General features: G+C 47.4%; 1 protein-coding gene across 1 annotated transcript in view; it reads right to left on the bottom strand.

Annotated features, from left to right (window-relative positions):
* The window catches only part of LOC140430946 (uncharacterized), a 105,469-nt gene that overhangs the window by 45,982 nt on the left and 35,567 nt on the right, over positions 1-23,920 (bottom strand). The window contains exons 4-6 of the mRNA XM_072518781.1: positions 13,499-13,746; positions 11,229-11,412; positions 6,111-6,333 (exon numbers count right to left, since the gene is read on the bottom strand). Coding sequence (XP_072374882.1) covers positions 6,111-6,333; positions 11,229-11,412; positions 13,499-13,746 — 655 coding nt within the window. The remainder of the gene's footprint in view (positions 1-6,110; positions 6,334-11,228; positions 11,413-13,498; positions 13,747-23,920) is intronic.

Raw genomic sequence — 23,920 nt, 5'->3', positions numbered from 1 at the left:
AGGTTAGCATGGCACTTCAGAGGTTAGCGTGGCACTTCAGAGGTCAGCATGGCACTTCAGGGGTTAGCATGGCACTTCAGAGGTTAGCGTGGCACTTCAGAGGTTAGCTTGGCACTTCAGGGGTTAGCATGGCACTTCAGAGTTTAGCATGGCACCTGAGAGGTCAGCATGGCACTTCAGGGGTTCACCAAGAATCCATCCACGGACCCTTTCTTTTCTCAGCTACATGCAACACCCTTGCAAAGCCATAGGATCAATTTCCACAAGAATATGCATATATATGAACATCCAGGGGTCAGGGCCTTACAACCAAAACTCTTGATGTTTCCACTGTCTTTGGCACTATCAGACTGCTTGTCTGACGTTAGTCTTGAATGAGCTACAATTTCCTTCAACTAAACACTGGAAAAACTAAATTTTCCCGAAATAGGGCAAGGCGTCAGGTTCTGACTGAAAACCGGCATCTTTCTCCCAGCCAGCCTTTCTCCCCAGATCTTCTGACACTTTGTCAAAAAAAGCAGGGGTGTGTGTTTTGCACCATCATTATAAGTTCATAAGATATAGGGGCAAAATTAGGTTATTTGGCCCATCGAGTCTGCTCTATTCCGCCATTTGATCATTCTAAGGGCTGGGGCCAAAGGCTATGGGCAAATCTGGCTCCACAGAGATCAGGGTGTCTTTTTGAAAGGCCGCCCCAATCCAATCTCAAAGTTAAAAGATAGATACCCGCTCCCCCGCCACAAGGACATCGGGATGCCCCAATCCATCCTTGCCAGCAATTTCCACACCACACCCTCCATTCATTATCACCAGGAATCTCTCCCTCCCTCCCCCCAAATCTATCAGAACTGGCAATTCCCCACCGCCTCCCATTGGGCCCGCCCTGCCCCTGGTCCCCAGCACTTGGCAATGCTGAGTAGGCACAGCCATGGGACATTGCCACTGCTCACGGGCTGCTCTGGCCTCCGCACCACCGGCATGCCATAATAGGATTTGTGCCCTCTGCAACGGGCCCAAAGATTGCGGCCATTCTCTTTTATCCTCACCGTATACTCCTTGGGCCGGAATCGGGAAATGCGATTGGGTGGAAAACCGCGCATCAGCCCAAAATCGAAGTCTGCTCCGGTGCCTTGACAACGGCAAGAATGCATTCAACGGCACACGCTGACTTGGGCATGCAAATTGTACCGTAAATGCCATTGACATATCATTAACGGGATCGACTCGGCAATTTCCGGGCCCCTTGCAATGCTCTGCCTTCGCCAGGAGGAGTTACCAATGGCGGGTTCTTTGTTGTATTTAAAATCATGAAACAGGTGCCATGGTTGCTGAGGGAGAGAGAGGGCACGAAAAGTGATCGCCATAGTGTGCTGCCAGTTGTGCCGCTAGCCGGGGGCTTCTGCCAGGGCCGGGGGAGTAGCAGGGGGTGGTCAGGAGGTTGGCCATAGGGTTGGGGTGGATGGGCATAGATCACAATTGCCGTAGCCTGCATGCCAGCCATGCGATGTGCACACCGCTAACTGCCCACTGTGAACTTAGCGCTACGGGCTGTATGGGTGCCACCCCAGGCCACCCCCCAGATACCCTCTGCCCCATCTGGCCCATCAACGGGATAGGCATTCTCCAGCACAACCAATGCCATTTTCATGGCTGGGTTGAGGGTGTGTGGCGAGTGCAGTGCCGATATGCAGCTCCTGCTTGTCCGGCTCTCGAGTGCCAAAGTCTGACCCCAATGAATCATTCACCAGCGTTCGTTGGAATTGCACTAGTTCCACATGGTGCCTGTTCTAGCCCATTAGGATGTCATGAATTGCTCTGGGATCTGTGATGCTTTCAGGACTGTAGAACTAATGCGATTCAGTCCCGGCATCAGCACGTAGGGCGGGATTCTGCGATTGCCAATGCTGAAATTGCGTTTGGCGGTTGGCTGAAGAATCCGTTTTTGTGCCAAAATCAGGGGCGGTGCTGTTTTTCAGATGCTCCGCCCCCTCAAAAACAGCGTAATCGCTGAGTGTGCCGCACGCTGTTGGGACGGCCTCAGGCCGTCACCTGAGGCCCTCGCTCGATGCTCCACCCCAGATGGGCCAACTTCCTGACGGCATTGGTCGCAGGTGCTCATCGTTTTCAGAGACCTCGCGTGGGGGTTGCGTAATCTGTCCAGTGCCGCCGCAGTCAGGGGGAGCCGTTCTGCTGGCCGAGGGGTGGGGGGCTTCGGCAGGGGCTGAGGGGACTCGTGGGGGGTGATGAGGGGATTGCAGAGGGTACTATCTGGCAGACCGGTTCCGTGCGCAGCCGGTGCCATTTAGTATGGTGCGGCTGCCGCAGGTCGCCGCTGTGCGCATGCGGGACCACGAACCCGGAAATCCTCCATCTGTATCTGCAGATAACGTGGCGTGGCTGCCAGCCCCCCACCAGGTGGAGTATCGGTGCGAGGGCGGCACAGACTCTTTGGTCGTAAGACTAGACACATCTCCCTCTTGTAATTGCCACTGTCTCCTTATCAGCCATTTGTTTGACCAAACTTTTGTTCACCACTTCTAGTACCTCCTTCTTTGGTTCAACATTAATTTTTCCATGAGAGATTTGATAAGCACTTAGCGATATATATTATTAGTTAAAGATAAGCACCCCGGTCCCCACCAGATGCAACCTCATACCTTCCACAACATCAGACATCTCTCATCAGATCCCAGGACCACCCAGAGGCAGCTGCCGACCGAGGAAGCGAGGGAAATTCGGCGGTCTGCAGGTGAGACTAAAGCAGCGCGGTTACAAGTCTCCTCTCCCCAGCATACTCCTGGCAAATGTCCAAGCGATCAAAATCAAGCTGGACGCACTTAACGCTAGACTTACCTCTCAGAAGGAGTTAAGGGACTGCTATGTGCTCTGTTTCATGGACACATGGCTCACCCCTGCCTCACCGGACAGTGCCATACAACCTGAAGGCTTCTCAATACACCGGATGGACCGCGTGGCATTATCAGGCAAAGTGAAGGGCGCCTCCTTATCAATTCCTCCTGGTGCTTAGACGTGGCAAACCTAGCGACCTACTGCTCCCTGGACGTGGAATACCTGAAGTTCTGCCTATACTACCTTCCCCGGGGGGTTCACTTCAGCGATTATCACAACGGTCTACATCCCACCTCAGGCAGAGGTGAAGAAGGCGCTTAACGAATTGTACACCGCTATAAATAACAACAAAACTGATCCCCCGGAGACATTGGGCGAAATTCTCCTACCCGCCCAGCCACATTTCTGCCCCGACCGGCCGGCGGGAGTCTCTGTAACACCGGCCGGTCAATGGGGTTTTCCATTATGGGGCAGCCCCACGCCGTCGGGAAACCCCCGGGCGCTGGCAAAACGGAGACTCCCGCCGGCGGAGAATGACGCCCCTTGTTCATCATGGCCCGGGACTTCAATCAGGCCAACCTCAAGAATGTACTGCCAAAATTCCACCAACACATCTCCACATCACCAGGGGCGACAACACTCTCAACCACTGTTACACAAAAATCAAGGGCACCTACCGATCCATCCCCCGACCGCACTTCGGAAAATCAGACCATAAGATGGTGCTCCTTCTCCCGGCATACAAGCAGAAACATAAGCGGTAGAATCTGGTTAAGGTTGTGCAGTGCTGGTCCGAGGCAGCAGAAGAGCTTCTACGTGACTGCTTAGAGTCAGTGAACTGGTCCATATTTAAGAACTCAGCGACCAACATAAACGTGTATGCAACCATCATCACAGACTTAACCAGGCAAGTGTGTAGAAGACTGCGTGCCAAAGGACGTAGTACGTACGTTCCCCAACTAGAAACCATATTAATCAGGATATTGGCTCCCTACTGAAGGCCCGGTCTGAAGCGTTCAAGACAGGTGACGCTGACTTGTACAGGAAATCCAGGTACGATCTCCGCAAAGTCATCAGGGATGCCACGAGACAATATCAGACCAAGTTAGAGTCACAGACTAATGCCACAGACTCTCGTCGGTTGTGGCAAGGCTTAAACAACATAACGGCTTATTAAAGCGAAGCCGAGTAGAATCTCCAGCAGCAGCGCACCCCTCCCCGATGAAACCATCAAACCGTTGTTAACTGGCCAAGCAGCCTCGGACGCACCCATAGCTACCGTCACAGCTGCCGAAGTCAGATCGGCCTTCTTGAAAGTGAACCCTCGGAAGACGACATGTCCTGACAGGGTCCCTGGTCGTGCACTCAGATCCTGCGCGGACCAGCTGGCAGATGTGCTCGCAGACATCTTCTACCTCTCCCTACTACGTTCAGGAGGTCCTCACCTGCTTCAAGAAGAGCTCCATCATACTGGTGCCAAAGAAGAACCAGGCAATGTGCCACAACGAATCTCATCCGGTGGCCTTGACATCAATCATTATGAAGTGCTTTGAGAGGTTGGTCATGGGATACATCAACTCCATACTCCCAGATTGCCTAGGTCCACTGAAATTCGCATACCGGTCCACAGGAGACGTCATCTCCCTGGAGCATCCCTGGAGCATCTTGCCAACAAGGACTCCTATGTCAGACTCCTATTCATTGACTACAGCTCTGCCTTTAACACCATAATCCCAGCCAAGCTCATATCAAAACTCCAAAACCTAGGACTTGGCTCCTTGCTCTGCAACTGGATCCTCGACTTTCTGGCTCATAGACCACAATCAGTAAAGATAAACAACACCTCCTCTACTGGGGCCCCGCAAGGCTGGGTACTTAGACCCCTACTATACTCCCTGTACATACACAGCTGTGTGGCAAAATTTGGCTCCAACTCCATCTACAGGTTTGTTGATGACACGACCAAAGTGGGTCGGATCTTGAACAACGATGAGTCAGACAGAGAGGGAGATAGAGAACCTAGTGGAGTGGTGTAACAACAACAATCTTTCCCTCAATGCAGCAAAACTAAAGAGCGAGGCATTCACTTCAGGAAGCAAAATATCGTACACACCCCTTTCTGCATCAATGGGGCTGAGGTGGAGATGGTTGACAGCTTCAAACACCGAGATGTGCACATCGCCAACAATCTGTCAAGGTCAACCCATGTTCACGCTACGACCAATAAAGCACAACGACGCCTATACTTTGTCAGGAAACTAAGGAAATTCGGCATGTCCACATTTACTCTTACCAACTTTTACAGATGGACCATAGAAAGCAACCTATCTGGCTGCATCATGGCCTGATATGGCAACTGCTCGGCCCAAGACCATACAAAACTAGAGAGAGTCGTGAACGCAGTCCATCACGCAAACCCGCCTCCCATCCATTGACTCTATCTACACCTCCCGCTGCCTTGGGAAAGCATTATCAAAGGCCCTTCCCACCCTGGTCACTCACTCTTCCAACTTTTCCATCGGGCAGAAGATACAAACGTCTGAGAGCACGCACGAACAGATTCAAAAGCAGCTTCTTCCCTGCTGTTACCAGACTCCTAGAGGACCCTCTTATGGACTGATCTGATTCTCTAATGAATAGTACTACACTCCATATGCTTCACCTGAAGTCTGTGTCTATGTATTTACATTGTGTAATTAAGTATGCCCTATTTTTTTTCATGTTTGGAATGATCTGTCTGGACTGTACACAGCACAATACTCTTCACTGTACTTCGGTACACGTGACAATAAACACATCCAATCCGATCCAAGTTAAGTAAATGGTCACTAAAGTGACATTTAGTACAAATAATTGTTTGTTTCATTCTGTCAGCTACCAGGAGATGCATACCACCAGTTAATTGTTAAGGTATCAGGCAGAGAGAAAGGTCACTGACATTGCCAGTTATGCTGTCTGAGCTCTAAATGCTCTAATTACCTCACATTTCATTATAATCTAAAATTGTCATTACCTTTTATGCAAAGAGTTCAAATGTCAAGATTGGTTAACACTTAAAAATAATTGTTTAGGACCTAATATTTGAAGAAAAAATGTGAAAGTGAGAACCGTAAAAGTGAATTCATAAATCTTGCAAAATGCTAATATATTTGTATTAATAATTTGTTTATTTTGCTAACTGACGAACCAAAAATGCAAAGTTGTATGATCTTAGAAAACCTCAGATTATATATATACATATATGTAGTAAAATGTCTTACTTGCTTGTAATCATCTTGCAAAAAGAATCAGAGCTACAAGGCTTTTGTGTTGCTTGGGGACTGAACGTGACTTGAGGTCTTGGAGTTGGTAATGAGGATGGTCCATTACAGTTTGGTTTGTTGGAATCTTTGACTTGCCAGTAATCACCCATTTCTGAACACGAGGATGCAGCCTTTCCACTGGGCAGCATACAGTCATCACTTTGAACATTATTGCATGTTCCTGAGAATGCAGATCATTGAGAGTGTAAATTTATTCACAATAATGTCTGCAACCTCTTTAAAGGCCCTTTTATTTATTAAAAGATACATTCTTATGAAATGAGAACAGTTATGTTTCTGCAGACAGCTCTGTCTGTATCAAGCAGTGTATTTGATGTGAAGTCAGAAGTTCTCTCAATGCAGATTTTTTAATCTTGCAATTTATGGTGCTGGCAATTCACTCAGAGTCAGGTTGCTGTGGCAATTTATACTTTTACATGTATGTTGTATGCTGGAGCTATGAGTATTGAAGGTAGAGTTTCCAACATTCTTTCCACACATGGTTGACCAGGGATCACTTCTGATCTTACTGTCTGTTATTAGCATATGTTGAAAGGATTTGCTGAGGTTGTGAACTTCTTTTGCCATAAAGTCCTGGGGAGGGACTCAAATATACATTTTCTGACTCAGAGGGGGTCACTACCTACTTGAGGCGGCACGATGGCACAGTGGTTAGCACTGCTGCCTCACAGCACCAGGGACATGGGTTCAATTCCGGCCTCGGGTGAATGTCTGTGTGGAGTTTCCTCCGGGTGCTCCAGTTTCCTCCCACAGTCCAGAGATGTGCAGGTTAGGTGTGTTGGCCAGGAAAATTGCCCCTCAGTGTCCATGGCTTTTTGGCCCAAATGAAGGCTCAGCAGCTGATTCGCCGGGACCACGCTCGCTGGCTCCCTGCTAACAAGGTCGAGCAGCACTTAAACTGCACTTGCTCATCAACCCCAGCCAGCTCGCAACAATGATGCCCAGGAGACCAGCCCCAATATTCACGGATGTTGACCTGCAGAGGCCCCCGGACGTGGTGGAGGCCAGGAGAGATGTCCTGTTCTCCCGAGGGTCGTGGAGGGTCAGCCACAGGCCAGCCAGTGCTGCCTGGGATGTGATGGCGGCAGCTGTCAGCTCGGGGAGTATGACCAGGAAGACTGGCCTTCAATGCAGGAAGAAAGTCAATGACCTACACCGGGCAGCATGAGTGAGTAGACATCAATGCCCCTCCCCCCTCCTCCGAGAACTCTTCCATCACCCCTTCCCCCCCATGGGGGTGACCACCACCCCATCTCCTTTAACTCCCCAAACCTTTCCTCTATCCCCCCTCCTGCACCACTGTGAACCACGCATGTGGCTAATGATGCCCCCTCTGTGTCTCCTCAGGGAAAGCTCTCCCACAATCGGTGGGAAAGGGCCCAGACTGGGGCTGCGGTGGAGTGCCGACATTAGAATCCTCACCTCCTTTGAGGAGTGGGCCCTGGAGGTGACCGGTGTGGCCGAGGACAGGGCAATCACCAACGCGAAGGCTGGCGGACGCCGCAGAGGTGAGTAACCACCGAGCTGCAGCCGGAGTACCTATCAAACGTGAGTACTGATTGCCTTACTGACTGACCCATCGGAGGGCTGCTGGATCCCAGGACACAGCTGAGGCCCAGCCTGATGCTGAGCCTCTGGAAGTGGGTTATCCGGAGCTGATGGAGATAATAGGGTGCAGCCGGGACATTCAGAGGGATGTGCCAGCGTCGCTCTAGCAGATCCATAGCCGCTTGGAGGAGCCTCAGAGGCTACGGGTGCAGGAGATGTGGCCAGGGCAATGAGTGGCACCGAGACCAATGCTGCTGGTGCGGCGACCGCAGTAGAGAGGGGGTGCGCGACTTCAGCACCATGAGTGAAGGTGTCTAAAGCATCGTGCAGACGGTAACAGCCATGGCTGAGGGTCTCGACAGAATGCCTGCCTCACTGGGGAATGTCACCCAGTACCAGGCCGACCTTGATGAGGTTCTACGGGACATGTTCCATTCTCAAATGGACATGGCCGAGGTGCTGCGGAGCCTGTCCGAATCGCAGGTGGGCATTGTGAGCTGCAGAAGAGCATGGCCCAGTCACTGGGGGATGTGTTCCAGTGACCCAGGAGCATCGCCGAGAGCATCAACACCATGGTGCAGACACTGGGGAACCGCCAGAGCTGCCTGTGCCACATGATGCAGGAGTAGCTGGGGCTCGAACCAGCTGCTCCTCCGCCCTAATGTGAATCGCAGGGCCCTATAGGCGCCGATCGTTGGAGGGGGCTGGGTGCCAACCCAGAACTCTCCCAGGGAGTGGCAAGGGTGGGCACCAGCTCCCCTGATTTCCACCCTCTAATGAGGCTGCATCTCGGGGTCAGCACAAGGGACAAGGTGGCATGGATGTGCATGTGCTGCTGACAAGTGTTCCGGGGCCCTCTGGCCTCAGAAGGCATCGAGGGCTACAAGACGAGGTAGGAAGCTGGCTGCTTCCACCTTAGATGTGCATCCTGGGGACTCACCTAGAAACACCTAGATGTAGTGGGAGAGCTAGGAGGGTCAGTCACGTTGAGGATCACTGAGCGCACCGGGGTGGGGGATGGTACAAACCGGACTGGGTATCGTACAGCACATTAAACTCATTTTTGCACAACCATCATGATGCCTCTGTCACTTTCTTCCGCAATGCAGGCTGAACCCCGGACCCCTTGCCCTTCTCTCCAGGCACCGCCCCATCCCCCTCCCCATGGCACTCACCCACCCTCTGGTCCTGGACATGTTCCTGGAGCTGTGTCCCATCCCCTGGGTGTTCGGATGTTGCGTGTGTGGTGTTGCCTCCCGCAGTGTCCAGGCAGTGTCCAGGCATCAAGGTTTGGTTGGGATGCTAGGCAATGATTCCCACATGCGACATGGCCCGCCCACCCACGGGGATCCACTTGGCATCTGTGAAGTGCTCACTTAACCACGATTGCCAATTCCCTATCAGCAATAGCCTTCAGCCGCACAGCCAGAGGCCTCAGCAGTTGGTGGGAGTCATGGGTAATCGGTGGGGCAGACGGACAGGGACAAGGGCTGCCCGCAGAAAGGGAACACACAATCCAGAATTGGCATGGTGGTGCCGTGAGCGGTTGTCCCCCCAGTTGCCCCCTCCAGCGACTCTCCCCCCATCCCGCCTCCCTCCCTCCTCCCACCGAGCACTGGGGTGGCAAGCCCAGCACTCCCGGGCTCTTTGCCCATGAGAAAAGATGACTATACGCCTCCCGACACAAACCCTTCTGCCAAGTTCACATTTTTCAATAGGAGTACTAATCGGCACCAGCGTGAGCACTCACTGGGGAGGCTGCTGAATCACGGGAGACCGTTGGATATGGGGTCGTTCTCGTTGAATGTATGGAAATGGGGCTTAAGTGGTGTTAACTGGTTTCTCGCCATGCTACGCTGAAATCCCGATTTTGCCTATGTGAGCGGGCTGGTTGCATCGCAAACTGTTTGGCGCATGGGACGAATCTTGTTTTTGGCCTCTCCCGCTATTCACCAGCCTCGTTACACTTGAGCGAGAGTGCAACGAGGCCAGAGAATCACACCTCTTGAGTCTGAATGTATATTGCTTCTAGCAAGTGTAAATTAATAATGTTACAAGTTTGACTGATCATCTTAAATTCACTATTAGTGTAGCTATCAGCTTTCTGAACAAGCCTGGGTGGTGGACTAATAGCTGGATCATTCTGTGGTCATGGTCTAGAGAAAGGGAAATCATTAAGGATACTGCTTTCAAAGATTATCCAGCACCCTCCTACTTTGTGCGAGGACAACCTCTGCAATCATACTGCTTTTCAGCATAATATCAAGGGCGATGCACTCGGTGATATCCTTGTAGAATTGTATGCAAGGAATAGCCATGCTGCAAAAAAGTTGTCCCAAAGACACAAGTAATACTTTTTGTAAAGAGATCTATTGAAACAGAATGTAGTTATAACATGATCTGACTTCAGCTGTATTATAGAATCATATAATCCCTGCAGAAGGAGGCCATTTGGCCCATCGAGTCTAAACCTTTCCTCTGAACGAGCATCCGCCAAGACCCACTGTCCCACCCTATCCCTGCAACCCCGCAACCCCACCTAACCTTTTGGACACTACGGGTAATTTAGCATGACAAATCCACCTAACCTGAACATCTTTGGATTGTGGGAGGAAACCAGAGCACCCGGAGGAAATCCACACAGACACGGGGTGAACGTACAAACTCCACACAGACAGTCACCCGAGGCTGGAATTGAACTTGGGTCCCTGGCGCTGTGAGGTGGCAGTGCTAACCACTGTATATGCAGCATTAACCTCCTAGGGGCCACGTGTCATTCAATAGACACAAGGGAAAACAATACTTACTCGCAAGCCTCTGCCAACATTGTCAGCGGTTATTTGTTAAAGCAGCCCAGCTATACATATTTTTGAGTTTTTCTCCTGATCACTGAGAAAAGGTACACTTCAGTTTTCACCCTCTTGACAATACATAGTCAGCTGGCAGCTCACATGATAACAAATTGTGCATGCCTGGCATTCAAATTGTTCCTATTTTATTCGATCGGTGTGTATATTATATCACATCCGATTTGATATAAGGTACAAATGGAATTTTATATACAAATTAGAGTGTAATTATTTAGATGGGCGGCACAGTGGTCAGCACGAGGGACCCGGGTTCAAATCCAGGCCTGGCTCACTGTGTGGAGTTCTCCCTCTGTCTGCGTGGGTTTCCTCCGGGTGCTCCGGTTTCCACCCACAGTCCAAAGATGGGCAGGTTCGGTGGATTGGCCATGATAACATTGCCCCCTGGTGTCCAATGGTTAGGTGTGGTTACAGGGATGGGGTGCGGGAGTAGGCCTAGGTAGGGTGCTCTTTCGGAGGGTCGGTGCAGACTTGATGTGCCGAACGACCTCCTTCTGCAATGTAGATATTCTATGATTCCACGATTTTCACTTAGGAACTTAAATATTCATAACAAAAGTGTCTTTAATGTGCATGTACCAACAACCAACCTCCTAAAGGTCTTATTTTAAAGAGTTTAATAAATAGTTTACATCCTTACCACATTGCCCCTGTGTATTATTTCCAAATATTTCACTTGGAAGTTTGATTGCGAAAGATAAACCATTAAAGGTAACCAGAGCCTTTATTTTAGGAATTTCAAGCATTATGTCAATGCCTGAGCTGGCGATCTTCACACCATCTCTTGAATAGGGTAGTGACACAGTGATGCCATCAACAGTCACCTGAATAATAAGACAAAATGTCACAATTTTTCTAAATAGCAATGTGGCTTTATGTAGAATTATAGAAGGATAACAGTGCCAAAAATGACCATTCAGCTTATCAAACCCATCCTAGTCTTCAGTCGTGATAACCAATTAACTATACCCCCCTCTACTTTGGGCATAGCCCTGTATTTTATTCCCTTCAGGTATCTATCCAATTCCTTAATAAGGGGTTACCATTAAATCTGCTGCCACCACACTTTCAAGCAGTATGTTCCATATCACAGCAACTCACAACATGAAAAATGTTTCCACAAGTCACCTTTGGTTCTTTTCTAATTTACTATGGGTGTGATTCAGCGACCCTGTTGTGCCTGGCATGGATCCGGGCGCAATGGGTGAATCGCATACAAACCACAAATCGGGCTCCACGCAGGGCGCAAAACCCATGTGCGAGTCACCTGACTTGCTCCGCTGGGCAAAATCCAGATCTGAATACTTACACACGGCACCTGGGACTCACCAGCCATGCCTGGCAAATCTCGCCAGGCCGTTGTTTAGTACTGGTTCACACAAATGTGGGCCAGTCATATAGGTACCAGGAAAGATCTCTCAGGCCATTGGAGACCCCGGGTGGTCGGGGACAGGGCATGGAAACACCCTGGCACTCCCCCTGGCACCTGGGCCCTTACAGTCTGGCACCCTGGCAATGCCACCTTGGCACACTGGCAGTGCCATCAGGACACTTACTGCCAGGGTGCCTGGCTGACACTGCCAGTGTGCTCCGGTGCAAGGTTTTTGGGCGGTTCCTGAGGGCCTCCCCAAGGTTGGGAAGGGGCCTGAAAAGGGGTGGAAAGATCGGGGCAGCCTTCCAAAATGGTGCCCCATTCTGTGAGGAGCCTTTCCTGCTGGTGAGCTGAGTGCAGCCTTGGCAGTGAGAAGCTCCCCGAGGTCAACAAAGACAGCAAAGTGCCTTTGGATAGCGGGTGTTTTTCGTTGCAGCAGCCGCCAAGATATGCCCCGGTAAACATGCCGTTCAGTGGACTTTAACTTGAGTCCGCTGAATTGTCCTGTATAAATCTGTGTCCTCTCATTATTGACCCTTCTGTGACTCAAAACAGTTTCTCCTTACTCTCTCAAAACCCTTCAAGATTTTGAATACTTCTATCAAAATGCCTCTTGGTACACTCTCTTCTAAGAACAACTACTCCAGTTTCTCTAGTCCCCCAACATAAGTCAAGTCTTTCATCCCAGGTACCATTCTAAAATTCTTCGTTCTAATCTGGAAAACAACCCTTCACCAGTACTCTTTGCTTTTTATTCCTTAGTTAATTTTGTGTGTATATTTGACCTTATTTGGGCTTTCATTTTGCTGACAAGCAATAGCCTGTTGAAAGTTAGTATACATATCAACCACACAACACTTATCAACTCTCTCAATTTCTATATCAAAGGGCCTAATCAAATTAGGGAAGCACAATTTGTCTTTAGCAAATCTGTGATAATTTTTATTTATTAGCACGTACTTTTCCCAAGTCCTAGTTTTGTCCCTGATTAATGCCTCTCAAGGTTTCCACTACTCATGTTAGGTTGAGAAGCCAGTCATTGCCAGGTGTATCCTCCTTCCCTTTTCTGAACAATGATGTTAAGATTTTCAATTATCCAATCCTCTAACATCAGCCACGTACCGAAGGGAGGATTGGACAGTTATGACCAGAGCCTCCCCATTTTATACCCTACTTTCCTTTATAACCTAGGTTGCATCTAGGCTTTGTTACTTTGTTTATGCCAACCATTTAATTATTTTCTTGTTCTCTATTTTTACCCAATATTGCCACTATTTTCTCATTTACTGCCACACTGGCAGCATTTACTTCCCCAGTGAAGATCGAGGGCATTTAGAACCTCAGGCACACACTTTGTCTCCACAAAAAGATTTATTTTTGGGTCCTTAATTGGCTTCATTCTTATTTTGACTCCCCTTTTATACTGATATATTTATAAGAGACTTTTGGGATTCTTTTTCCGTCAGACGCTTACATGATTGCACTCAACACATACTAAAGTGCTTCCAATGAAGAAAATGCATAATAATGATAATTACCAGATGCTGAAGACCAGTTGTAGCAACATTTGTAATCTCTATGTCCAGTTTTTCAAATTTCACTATAATAACACGTGAACAAGAAAGTCCATCTTGTGCATCACAGTGATAGTTGTCAACATAAATACCAAAGTTGTCAAGTGATGCCCTTGTTTCTTCCACTAGGATATAGGTGCAATTTCCTTCATAGGTGTAATATTGGCCATCAAATGTAACAAAATGTGAGCCTCCCCATCCATTGCAATAGCCTGTGTGGACATTAAATTTGAATATCATCAATTTAATTTGTTGTAATATAGTAATGGTTTCTCTTAGTAGCAGTATAACTTGTAAAAAAAACCTCTAATTATGATATACCTCATTCACATATTTCCTCACCTTTTTCTCTTTTATTTCTTCAAAATAGTGACAAAATCTATTACACATGACAACCCCACAATAAAATCAATTACAGAGAATTAGTAGGTGGAACAATTACTGGCATCCTAATCATTACAATCTTTCTTCAAATTCAAAAATGTATGTAAACCTGGGACTGGATTTCAGAAATTTGACACTGCCTAATTTTCTTTCTCTAAAGTTGGTTGAACAGGCTTGGCCATTAAAAAAGGAATGCTTTCTCAGCTAGGCATGAATGATCTGAACCAACATCGATTAGCAATTATCATATTGTTGTTTGTAGGATCTTACTATGTGCAATTTTGTTACAATATTTACTATCTTACATTTGTGCTGACATTTCAAAAATGCTACATTAGCTATGGAGCTCTTTGGGACATTCATAGAAATAGAAACTCGGAGCAGGTGTAGGCCATTCAGCCCTTCGAGCCTGCTCTGCCACTTAATGTAATATACCACTTGATACCATTAAAAACTAAAAATGTATCTATCTCTTTCTTGAATACATTCAGTGACTTGGCCTCCGCAGCTTTCTGCTTTAGAGAATTCCACAGGTTCACTACACTTTGAGGAAGAGATTTTTCCTCTTCTCGGTCCTAAATGGTCTACTCCATATCCTGAGATTATGTCCCTTTATTCTAGAGTCCCCAACCAGGGAAAACATCCTCACTACATCTAGTCTGCCCACCCCTGTTAGAATTTTATATGTTTCAATCAAATCTCCTCTCATTCTTCTAAATTCCAGTGAAAACAGGCCCAATCGAACCAACCTCTCCTCATAGGACAGATCCACCCACCCTCTGTCAGCCTAGTTAACCCACTGAACTCCCTCTGTGACAAGTATATCCTTTCTTAGGAGGAAGACCAAAACTGCATTCGATACTCCAGGTGTGGTCTCACCAAGGCCCTGTATAACTGCTTGCTACACCTGCCTCTCCACTTTCATTGACTGGCTTACAAGGACACCCAGATCCCTTTGTACATTCACACTTCCCAAAATATCACCATTTAAATAATTCTCTTCCTTTATGTGTATCACACCAAAATGTATAACTTCACATTTAGCCACGTTGAACTGCATCTGCCATGTATTTGCCCACTCACTCAACTGCCTAAATCACTTTGAAGCCTCCTTGCATCCTCCTCACAACTCTCAATTCTGCCCAGTTTTGTGTCATCAGCAAACCTCCGTTTGTGAAAGGCTCCTGTATTTATTTTCCTCCTTAAATTAGTTGTTGAGCTACTTCAGAAATATAAACTGAACTCTTATTGGCCAGATTTCTGGTACTGTCAGTGAAAAGATCATCTGAATGAATTCCTTTCAGTAGAAAATGGACATTAGCATTTCTTATTGTTAAGATTAAATAAGAAAAATTAACTCTACTGTGAAAAAATACAGCTACAAATTTTACATTTGCTCAATCTGTCAATGACTGAACCATATTCAGTTATCTTACTTGCTGAATCACCCTAATCTTCTATTAGCAAACATTCCCGGCTGGAATGTTATGTGAGATATATTGCCATGTCTGCTCTGCAATCAATTGCTACGAGATGCGAAGAGCATTTAGGGTGGTGGCACTCCTTTGACACACGCTTATTTATTTCATGAAGTCACCTGTTGCCAGATTATACTGCCCATTGTGGGAGTGAATTTAGAATGTAAAAATCTGTTGCATTAATCTAATGACATGCATCAAGCCAACCTGGAAAAATTTACTTTGTTCTTTCAATAAATGCCCTCACTTCTGTGCTTTATCCTGCTCCTAGATGGCAGTCAAGATGTTGTCTGAAACCAGACAAAAAATCTCTATATCCAAGAATTCAGTTACTCAATTTTGGTTTAAATGATGCTCCAATATTATTTTTAATCCACCCAATCATTGCCCAGATGAGGGTGGTAGCTTGTCATATAGGAACAATAGTGCAAAAGGTCAAAGTGGTACCGAGTCTTCAAAACTTCAAATTTCCAGTCAGATCATACCAATAGGCATGAGATGGAAAATTCTAGAAGGAGGAATGGGGAACTAGATCATCATCTCAGGTTTCTCAATAAGCAGTTTATTCCAGAACGGCATTGATAGAAGCCTATGAGCTGCCCATTCGTCCACCATGGAGACAAGGAAAGTTGCAGCAAGAAAAAGTTCCCACTTAACCTGAAACCTTGGGCCATATTTTCAAAGCGGAGCTGGGAACCCCACATGTAAATATAATTGGGCTGATTGGCAGTAGGCAAGCTTGGCATCCAATCAGAGGCTCTGAGTGCCTCCAGGAGGCTGAAGCTGTCAGGTGACATCCATGCTGGAAACTGCCACTGCTGCTGCCATGCCAAAGAGACTGGCACGGTAGCACAGTGGTTAGCATTGTTGCCTCACAGCGCCAGGGTCCCAGGTTCGATTCCCGGCTTGGGTAACTGTCTGTGCGGAATCTGCATATTCTCCCTGTGACTGCATGGTTTTCCTCTGGGTGCTCCAGTTTCCTCCCACAAGTCCTGAAAGATGTGCTGTTAGGTAATTTGGACATTCTGATGTCTCCCTCCATGTCCCAAACAGGTGCCGGAATGTGGCGACTAGGGGCTTTTAACAGTAACTTCATTGCAATGTAATGTAATCCTACTTGTGACAATAAAGATTATTATTAAAGAGGTTAGGAGGATACAAATGGAACAAACTGGACATGGACACCTAGTCAAGCTACAACCTGACGCTAGTTGACATCTTAAATTTCATAAAAAGCACAGATGGAAACAAACTTTCTTTTGCCCCATATCAACAGCAACAACTGTGCACTAACTTGCACCAGACTCTTTGGCTTTGTCCAGAAAGATAATTGAAAATTCTATTCTGTGCCAGACAGACCTCTTAATATGCTCCCTAAAGAGGGGAAAGGGCTGCTAATTAGCACTGAAATGGTTCATGTTCCCTCCTGCTGCAGGCTTTGAAAATTGCAAAGTATTCCAAATGATACCTGGCTTGAGTATTTGCAGCATTTAAAAAATTCTAAAAATAACTCTTAGTTTCTCGTAAAGATTCAGTAAGGGCAGCCCAGTTTTTGGATAGTAATAGCATGGATACACTTTGGAAATTATGGGGCTGATCTCACTGCAACTCATGTCCACGGGCATTTTGTTGGGGTCTTCACATGAACTGACCAAATAGCTTAGTCTATTTCAGGCAGAAGACTGCTTTTAACATGCAATTTGAGTTATAAACAGTTTATTACAGACCAAATTGGTGAAATGAATGTGCAGACTGCCCATGGCACCACTCCACACTCTAAGTACTAGTTATTGAATGGCCTTACTTGTGATCCCCGAAAGGAATATTGCCGGTTTCTCTGAAACTACATACATTTTTGGTTTCATACAGAGTTTTGTAGAGCCAGGAGGAAGTTGAATACTTCTTTAGTCTCTAAACAATGTCAATTACTTCACATCTCCCTCATGATTTCCTGATCTCTCCTTTACCATCACTGTTATGTTCTGGTGCTCGGCCGGTTGGAATAAATGCACTGAAAAAAACACCTAATTCTTATTCTAGTTAAAGTTTTATTATTTAACAAATGCACCTATAAGAATATCAGCACAAACATCCCTTCAACAATTGCAATGCACTGGGAGCCATCTGAAAATTCAATTGTTAAATCACAATCTTCAGATAGTTCCGAAAATGCTACACCAATAGTTACCCAGAGAGAGTTAGAAGGATTAAAACCATTTCTAATTTATGGGTAACTATTGCACAGGGTCAGACCCCACTCCCTGACTATCTACTCTATGGGACCTCCCCTAACCCCACTCCACCCCCAACCTTGCAGAGAACTCTCCAGACCTCCTAAATACCCACCACACACAGGACTAACCCCAAAGGGACTCCCCTGCCCAGGCCCAACCCAACACAATACCTGGTGGGTTCCAAAACAATACTACAGTTTCCACGAGAAAGGGAATCAACCAGCCACAGCTGCAGAGTGACTGCACCAGCGAGAAACCCCAATGCCAGAAAATATTGTGAAAAGTGATCCTTCAGCTTCAAACAAGCATCTGGACAACCCATGAATAATTTCCTTCTGACTTTACATCTTCCCAGGCAAAGCTTTAAGATTTGATACTCAGCAGTGTTTTTTTGCATACTTGGATTGTGGGCTAGGGGGGGTGGGTAGTGTTGTTTTTGCATTAGCAGACAGTTTGGCAGCTTTGCACATTTTAAACCTTTGTTAATAACTTCTGCATCTTTACCCAAGTGTGTTTCAGCAATAAAACTTCTTTACTTGTTAATTTAAGGAACCTGTGTGTCTCATTCCTTGCACCGAGCTATATGCAGTTAATTATTCACATTGAGTTGGCAATATCACTTCCCTTTTAAATTCAAACTGTGTTACAAACAGCTCAGGAGCGGGACAAAGAAAGGAGTTAATTCACACCTCATAACTTGGTTGTAACAAATATCATTGTCATGATATTCAAACACACACATCATGATAGACACACCAACAGACAAATCAGAACACACACCACCACAACCAATCACAGAAAGATATAAAAGCACAAACACGACACCTGGTGGTCAGTATTAGCTGGAGAGGAGGACCAGGACAGACCTGCTACACAACACACTCAGAGAGACAGCACGTGCAGAGTATCCAGAACGAACTGTATTATAAGAGTTAAAATAAAATAGAGTTGTACCACATACAACTGTGTTGGCTCATCTGTGCACCAGAGCACCCAACACCACATGGTACAGGAGTGGATTGATACCTGCCGGCATACCTCAGTGTACACAGACAACCAGCAGTGCCCAGGCAAAATGATAGAGCTCCCGGTTCCGCAGCCGCTCCAGTGCTACGGCGATCTCCGCGAAAACTGGCGGCGATTCCGGCAAGTGTTCGAATTGTTCCTGGTGGCAGCTGAACTCCAAGACCTGGATGATAGCGAAAAAATTGAATTTCTCCTCACCATCGCCGGTGCAAGGGCAAGAGAAATATTCACAAGGTTCAGGTTCTTCAGGAGGCAGCAAAGGTACAATTACCAGGCAGTCCTGGACAAATTCTCCAAGTACTGTGAAGAAAACGCAATCCAATCGGCAAGTAAAGGTAAGAAAAGCGGCAGTACTCACCTCGTGGCTGGGATCCCGGAGCCCGAATTCCCAGAGGTCGAAATCCCGGGCCTGAGAGAGGGCTGGGTCGAGGTCGGCGGCCATCTTGCTAAAGGTATCACGCTAGCACAGTTGCGCGAGCAGTGCGCAGAACCGGAAGTTTCGTTTGCGCATGCGCGAGATGCTGCGCATGCGCAGTCAAGAAAACGGCCATCGGTAAAGGAACAGCGATCTGAGCATGCGCAGTCGCTTCCTACGTGCTACATACCGAGCGTCAGGATGTCAGAGGCCCCAGACCACACCAATTTAAAGGGGAAACGTCCCAAATCCAATTTAAAAGGGAAACGTCCCAAATCAAAAAAACAAAAATCTGTTAAAGCTGTAAAACAACCTTCCCTCACCTGGAATGACAGCACATTGCCGCAAATTGACCCAGGAGATGAATTTGACCTCCGAAGAACCCTCCGACAAGCAGTTACCTACGCACAAGCTGATGATTCCGACCTCGAATACTTCGATGACGATCTTTACAGTGTTTCCGGACCTCGCGAGCCCAATGATAGCTCCGTGGTCCTATACGACTATGACTCGGACGAACCTTTCGTGTTGCACATTGGCAGCCCCCACATTGAATCCGACGCAGATGCGGATTCATTTTTCGGATTTGAGGATCTTCAATCCAGCAGATATGACGTCCCAACTTATCAGTACCGGATGATGCTGCAGCCTGACATTAACAGACAGGGAGCAGTGCAAGCACACGGAGAGCGCCCTGCTGCCACACAGAGCGTGGTCCACGTCCCGCTCAACGTTCCCGACTCTATGAAAGAAGACATGCAAGACTCCAGAGCGCAGTCCTCGCATGAACCAGAAGTGACTCCAGTGTCACAAGCCTCCACAGCAAGCTCGTGGACAGACTCCACAATTGCAGAAACGCAAGACTCCAGAGCGCAGTCCTTGCACGAACAAGAAGTGACTCCAGTGTCACAAGCCTCCACAGAGAGCTCGTGGACAGCCTCCACGATAGAAGCAACGCAAGACTCCAGAGCGCAGTCCTTGCATGAACAAGAAGTGACTCCAGTGTCACAAGCCTCCACAGAGAGCTCGTGGACAGCCTCCACGATAGAAGCAACGCAAGACTCCAATGTGCGGTCCTTGCAGGAACAAGACCATGAGTGTCTAGCAACCTCTCCTAACCAACCAGCGGCAGACGATGCAAGTCTGCCATGCTCACGTGAACAGCAAGAAGGCTATAACAGCCTACCATGCTCCACTACACAGCAGCATGACCATGACGGTCTCTCATGCTACAATGAAGGGCACAGCGCTGAAAACTGTTCAAGCCCAACTGAAGACAAGCCAAAGGAATCGCATCTTCCAAGCCCGAAGAAAAAAGATTTATGCGCTGACCTTCAGGATCATTATAGCCGAACAGAGATTAATAATGCTGCACGGTCACAGAAGGATGCTGAGGATTTGCTAAAGAAATTAATTGAATGTTTAACTTGCAAGGAGCAGACTGAGAATTGCCAGTGTTTTAGTACGGATCGAAAAAATGGACAAGACATTGATCCTCAGGTAATGGAAATAACACAACCTGAATCATATCTACAGCAGGGACAAATGTCTCCCTTCAACACAACGCCGCAAAGTCCCAACTTCGGAGACCAGCAGTTAGTCAGTAATGACTCTTCAAACCTTGAGGGGAACATTAATTGCATTGAACCTATACACACTCCACTGATAAATGAGCAGAACATTGGAGCAAGAATCCTGAGGACACCGACATCGAGTAGCCAGATAACGAATTTAAAACCCGCAGCAGTTTCAAGTGAACCAAGTGTGCTTTCCATTAATGGTGAAGATGCAGATAAGGTCGACCCGATTATCCATTGTACCACACTAACCCCAGTGATTAAGCAGTTATGTATGGGGAGTATAATGTGGGCAATTGAGAACAGTAAAAGAGACTGTGACCATGCCAGTCCCAGCAAAATCAGACCCAGAGACCATGAAGGCATGTATATTAGACAAAGATACATATGAGGTACCTGAGAAGAAAAGTGAAACGGAATGTTCTTTGGAAAATAGTACTATGTCGATAGAAACATTGGATCCTATATTCGAGACCATACATATGGGAGAATTTGGGGGTAATAAACAAGGTTCTGCGATGTCTGGGGGAAGATTTAAAATTCCAAAGAAGAAAAGCCCAAATGAAGGACAACGGCAAGACAATGACAGTCCACCGACATGGTGTGCACCACCAGATGAAAACTCTGACAATTTACCCAACCCTAGTGAACAGCAAGCTGCTAATGAGGATCTATCCACGGGATGTGAGACGAGTGACGACAGCATCCCACTTCCCATGCAAAAGGTGCAAGGTGACAGACCTCGCCTAGTGCGTACCGAGGCACTCGACGATCACGGTGGGACCACTGACGACTGCGGTGGCGGCGCACCGCTTCCACCCTCGATGGCTCGAGCCTCTCCACTGGTTGGTGCATTCCTGCATGTTCCGACTCCAGAAGTGCAGCTTCAGGGAATCTCGGCTGCCTCCAGTGAACCTGTTGGGACTCCGGACGGGGAGCATCGACGGAAGGCAGACCGGACTCCAGATGGGGAGCAGCCAAGCGCCGACTCTGATTCCCGCACGCCAGACCTTGCTCCGGACGGGCGGTGTCGCGGCCTCGGTGATGGCACGCTCAGGGTGACGGCGGATGCCACGGCGACAGGGAATGGATCGCGTGGCAGTCCCACTGGGTCGGCAGTGGCGACCAGCACCGGCGGTCCAAGACGGACACACCAATTCGCGCCATCGCCAGACGTTGATGCGAGCAACAATTCTCTCTCCAAGGCGACATGCTTCGACGTTTCTCTGCGGAGTCGCCCTTCCGGCACTGCAGGTGGCCGGAACCAGCGTGCACGGTCTCGGCCAACTTCCACATCTGGCACAGTCATCGCCTTGCATGATATTAGTGATGGTGCTACTTCGATGGCAACGACCCATCGGCTACAAGATGCCGTCCACCACAAACATAAAAAGAAAAAAGACTCCACCTTGTTCCTGGCATGCAGGGCGGATGGATTGGTGCGTAAGCGCAATCAGCGAGCTTTGCGCCGCCTTCCACGCTCGCAACTGAACCGTACGCACACGCCGGATCCTCCACTGGTTCCCAAGGATGACTTCGTGGAGATGCCACGGATCATGCCCCTTCCATCGCCACCAGAACCAAACCACAGCCAAGGCAACACTAACAAAGATGTTGAATGTTATATTTGCACGAATGAAAAACCAAGCACTGCACGAAGTACAACAAATGGAAAAGTAGAGACTTCAGCAACAGCATCACCTCCAACAGTCCAAGGTGAACCAGTGTGAACCCAAATCTCCACAGCTGAACCGGCTTGAGGACCAGCCTATTCTTGAGGCGGTCACCCATTAGACTGGACTTATAACGCTGTTCATACGTTCAAAAAGTCAAACACTTCTGTATTATAACCTGTTGTTGTTTATCGTTCCAGATATCGTCTGACCGGACCACTGTTCAAGTTGTTTTTTTTCTCGCATTCATGTTTTGTTATGGTACAACCTTGTTAGTGTGACGCACCCGACATCGCCCCATGTACATAGTTACATCATATACACACGCTGTACACAACATACGCACACACTCTTAGATGCACTCACGACACGATTATATTTATAACCACGTAGGCACATATCTTTGTAAAAAGGGGGGATGTCATGATATTCAAACACACACATCATGATAGACACACCAACAGACAAATCAGAACACACACCACCACAACCAATCACAGAAAGATATAAAAGCACAAACACGACACCTGGTGGTCAGTATTAGCTGGAGAGGAGGACCAGGACAGACCTGCTACACAACACACTCAGGGAGACAGCACGTGCAGAGTATCCAGAACAAACTGTATTATAAGAGTTAAAATGAAATAGAGTTGTACCACATACAACTGTGTTGGCTCATCTGTGTACCAGAGCACCCAACACCACAATCATATGCAACATGAGGACTGTATTTATTGGCCAAGGGAATGCTTATGACCCGGTCCCTAGGAAGGAAGTCTGGAGATGTTCACACATTTGTGGAGTCCCTGGGAGGTACATATGGCTATTACAGGACATGTACAAGAATTGAGAGACTAGAGTAAGCAGCAGGGTGGGGAAAGTGAGAGGTTTGAAATCAAAGTTGGATTGTACCAAGAATCGGCATTGAGCCCCTTCCTGATTGTCATGGATTTTCTAATTGAGCAAATGAGACAGGAAGTGTCATGTTCAATTATTTTTCATTTCATTTTCATTTCATTTTCATTTCATTTCATTTTCAATTATGTTTATTGATGACATTGGATTATTTGGTGGGGATGATGAGCACATGACGGAACATCTGGAGAACTGGAGAAAAGCACTGAATAACGAAGATTTGTAGACCAAAGATGCAATATTTGGACTGTCAATTTGAGCCTAGAGAAGAGAGTCAGAGTGAAGGTGCTAACATTACGGTGAAGACTTGGAGAAGGTGAGTAGTTTCAAGTACCTGGAGTCAGTGTGGCAGAATATCAAAGTATGGAAATAGAAATTAAGCAATGGATTAGCTCTGGTTGACATAATTGGAAGGGGTGAAGTTGAGTGTTAGGTGATAGAAAAGCATTACTGAAACTGAAAGGAAGAATCTACAAGACAGTTGTGAGTCTGGCTTTGTTATATAAAGTGCAGAAATCCGGAGGAGAGGAATAATAGTCATCTTTATTGTCACAAGTAGGCTGACATTAACACTGCAATAAAGTTACTGTGAAAAGCCCCTAGTCGCCACATTCCGGCACCTGTTCAGGTACACAGAATGAGAATTCAGAATGTCCAATTCACCCAACAGCATGTCTTTTGGGT

This window comes from Scyliorhinus torazame, chromosome 10, assembly GCF_047496885.1.
Source record: "Scyliorhinus torazame isolate Kashiwa2021f chromosome 10, sScyTor2.1, whole genome shotgun sequence".
NCBI lineage: Eukaryota > Metazoa > Chordata > Chondrichthyes > Carcharhiniformes > Scyliorhinidae > Scyliorhinus > Scyliorhinus torazame.
The sequence above is the reverse complement of the archived record's forward strand: the minus strand, read 5'-3'. Positions and strand labels throughout refer to the sequence as shown.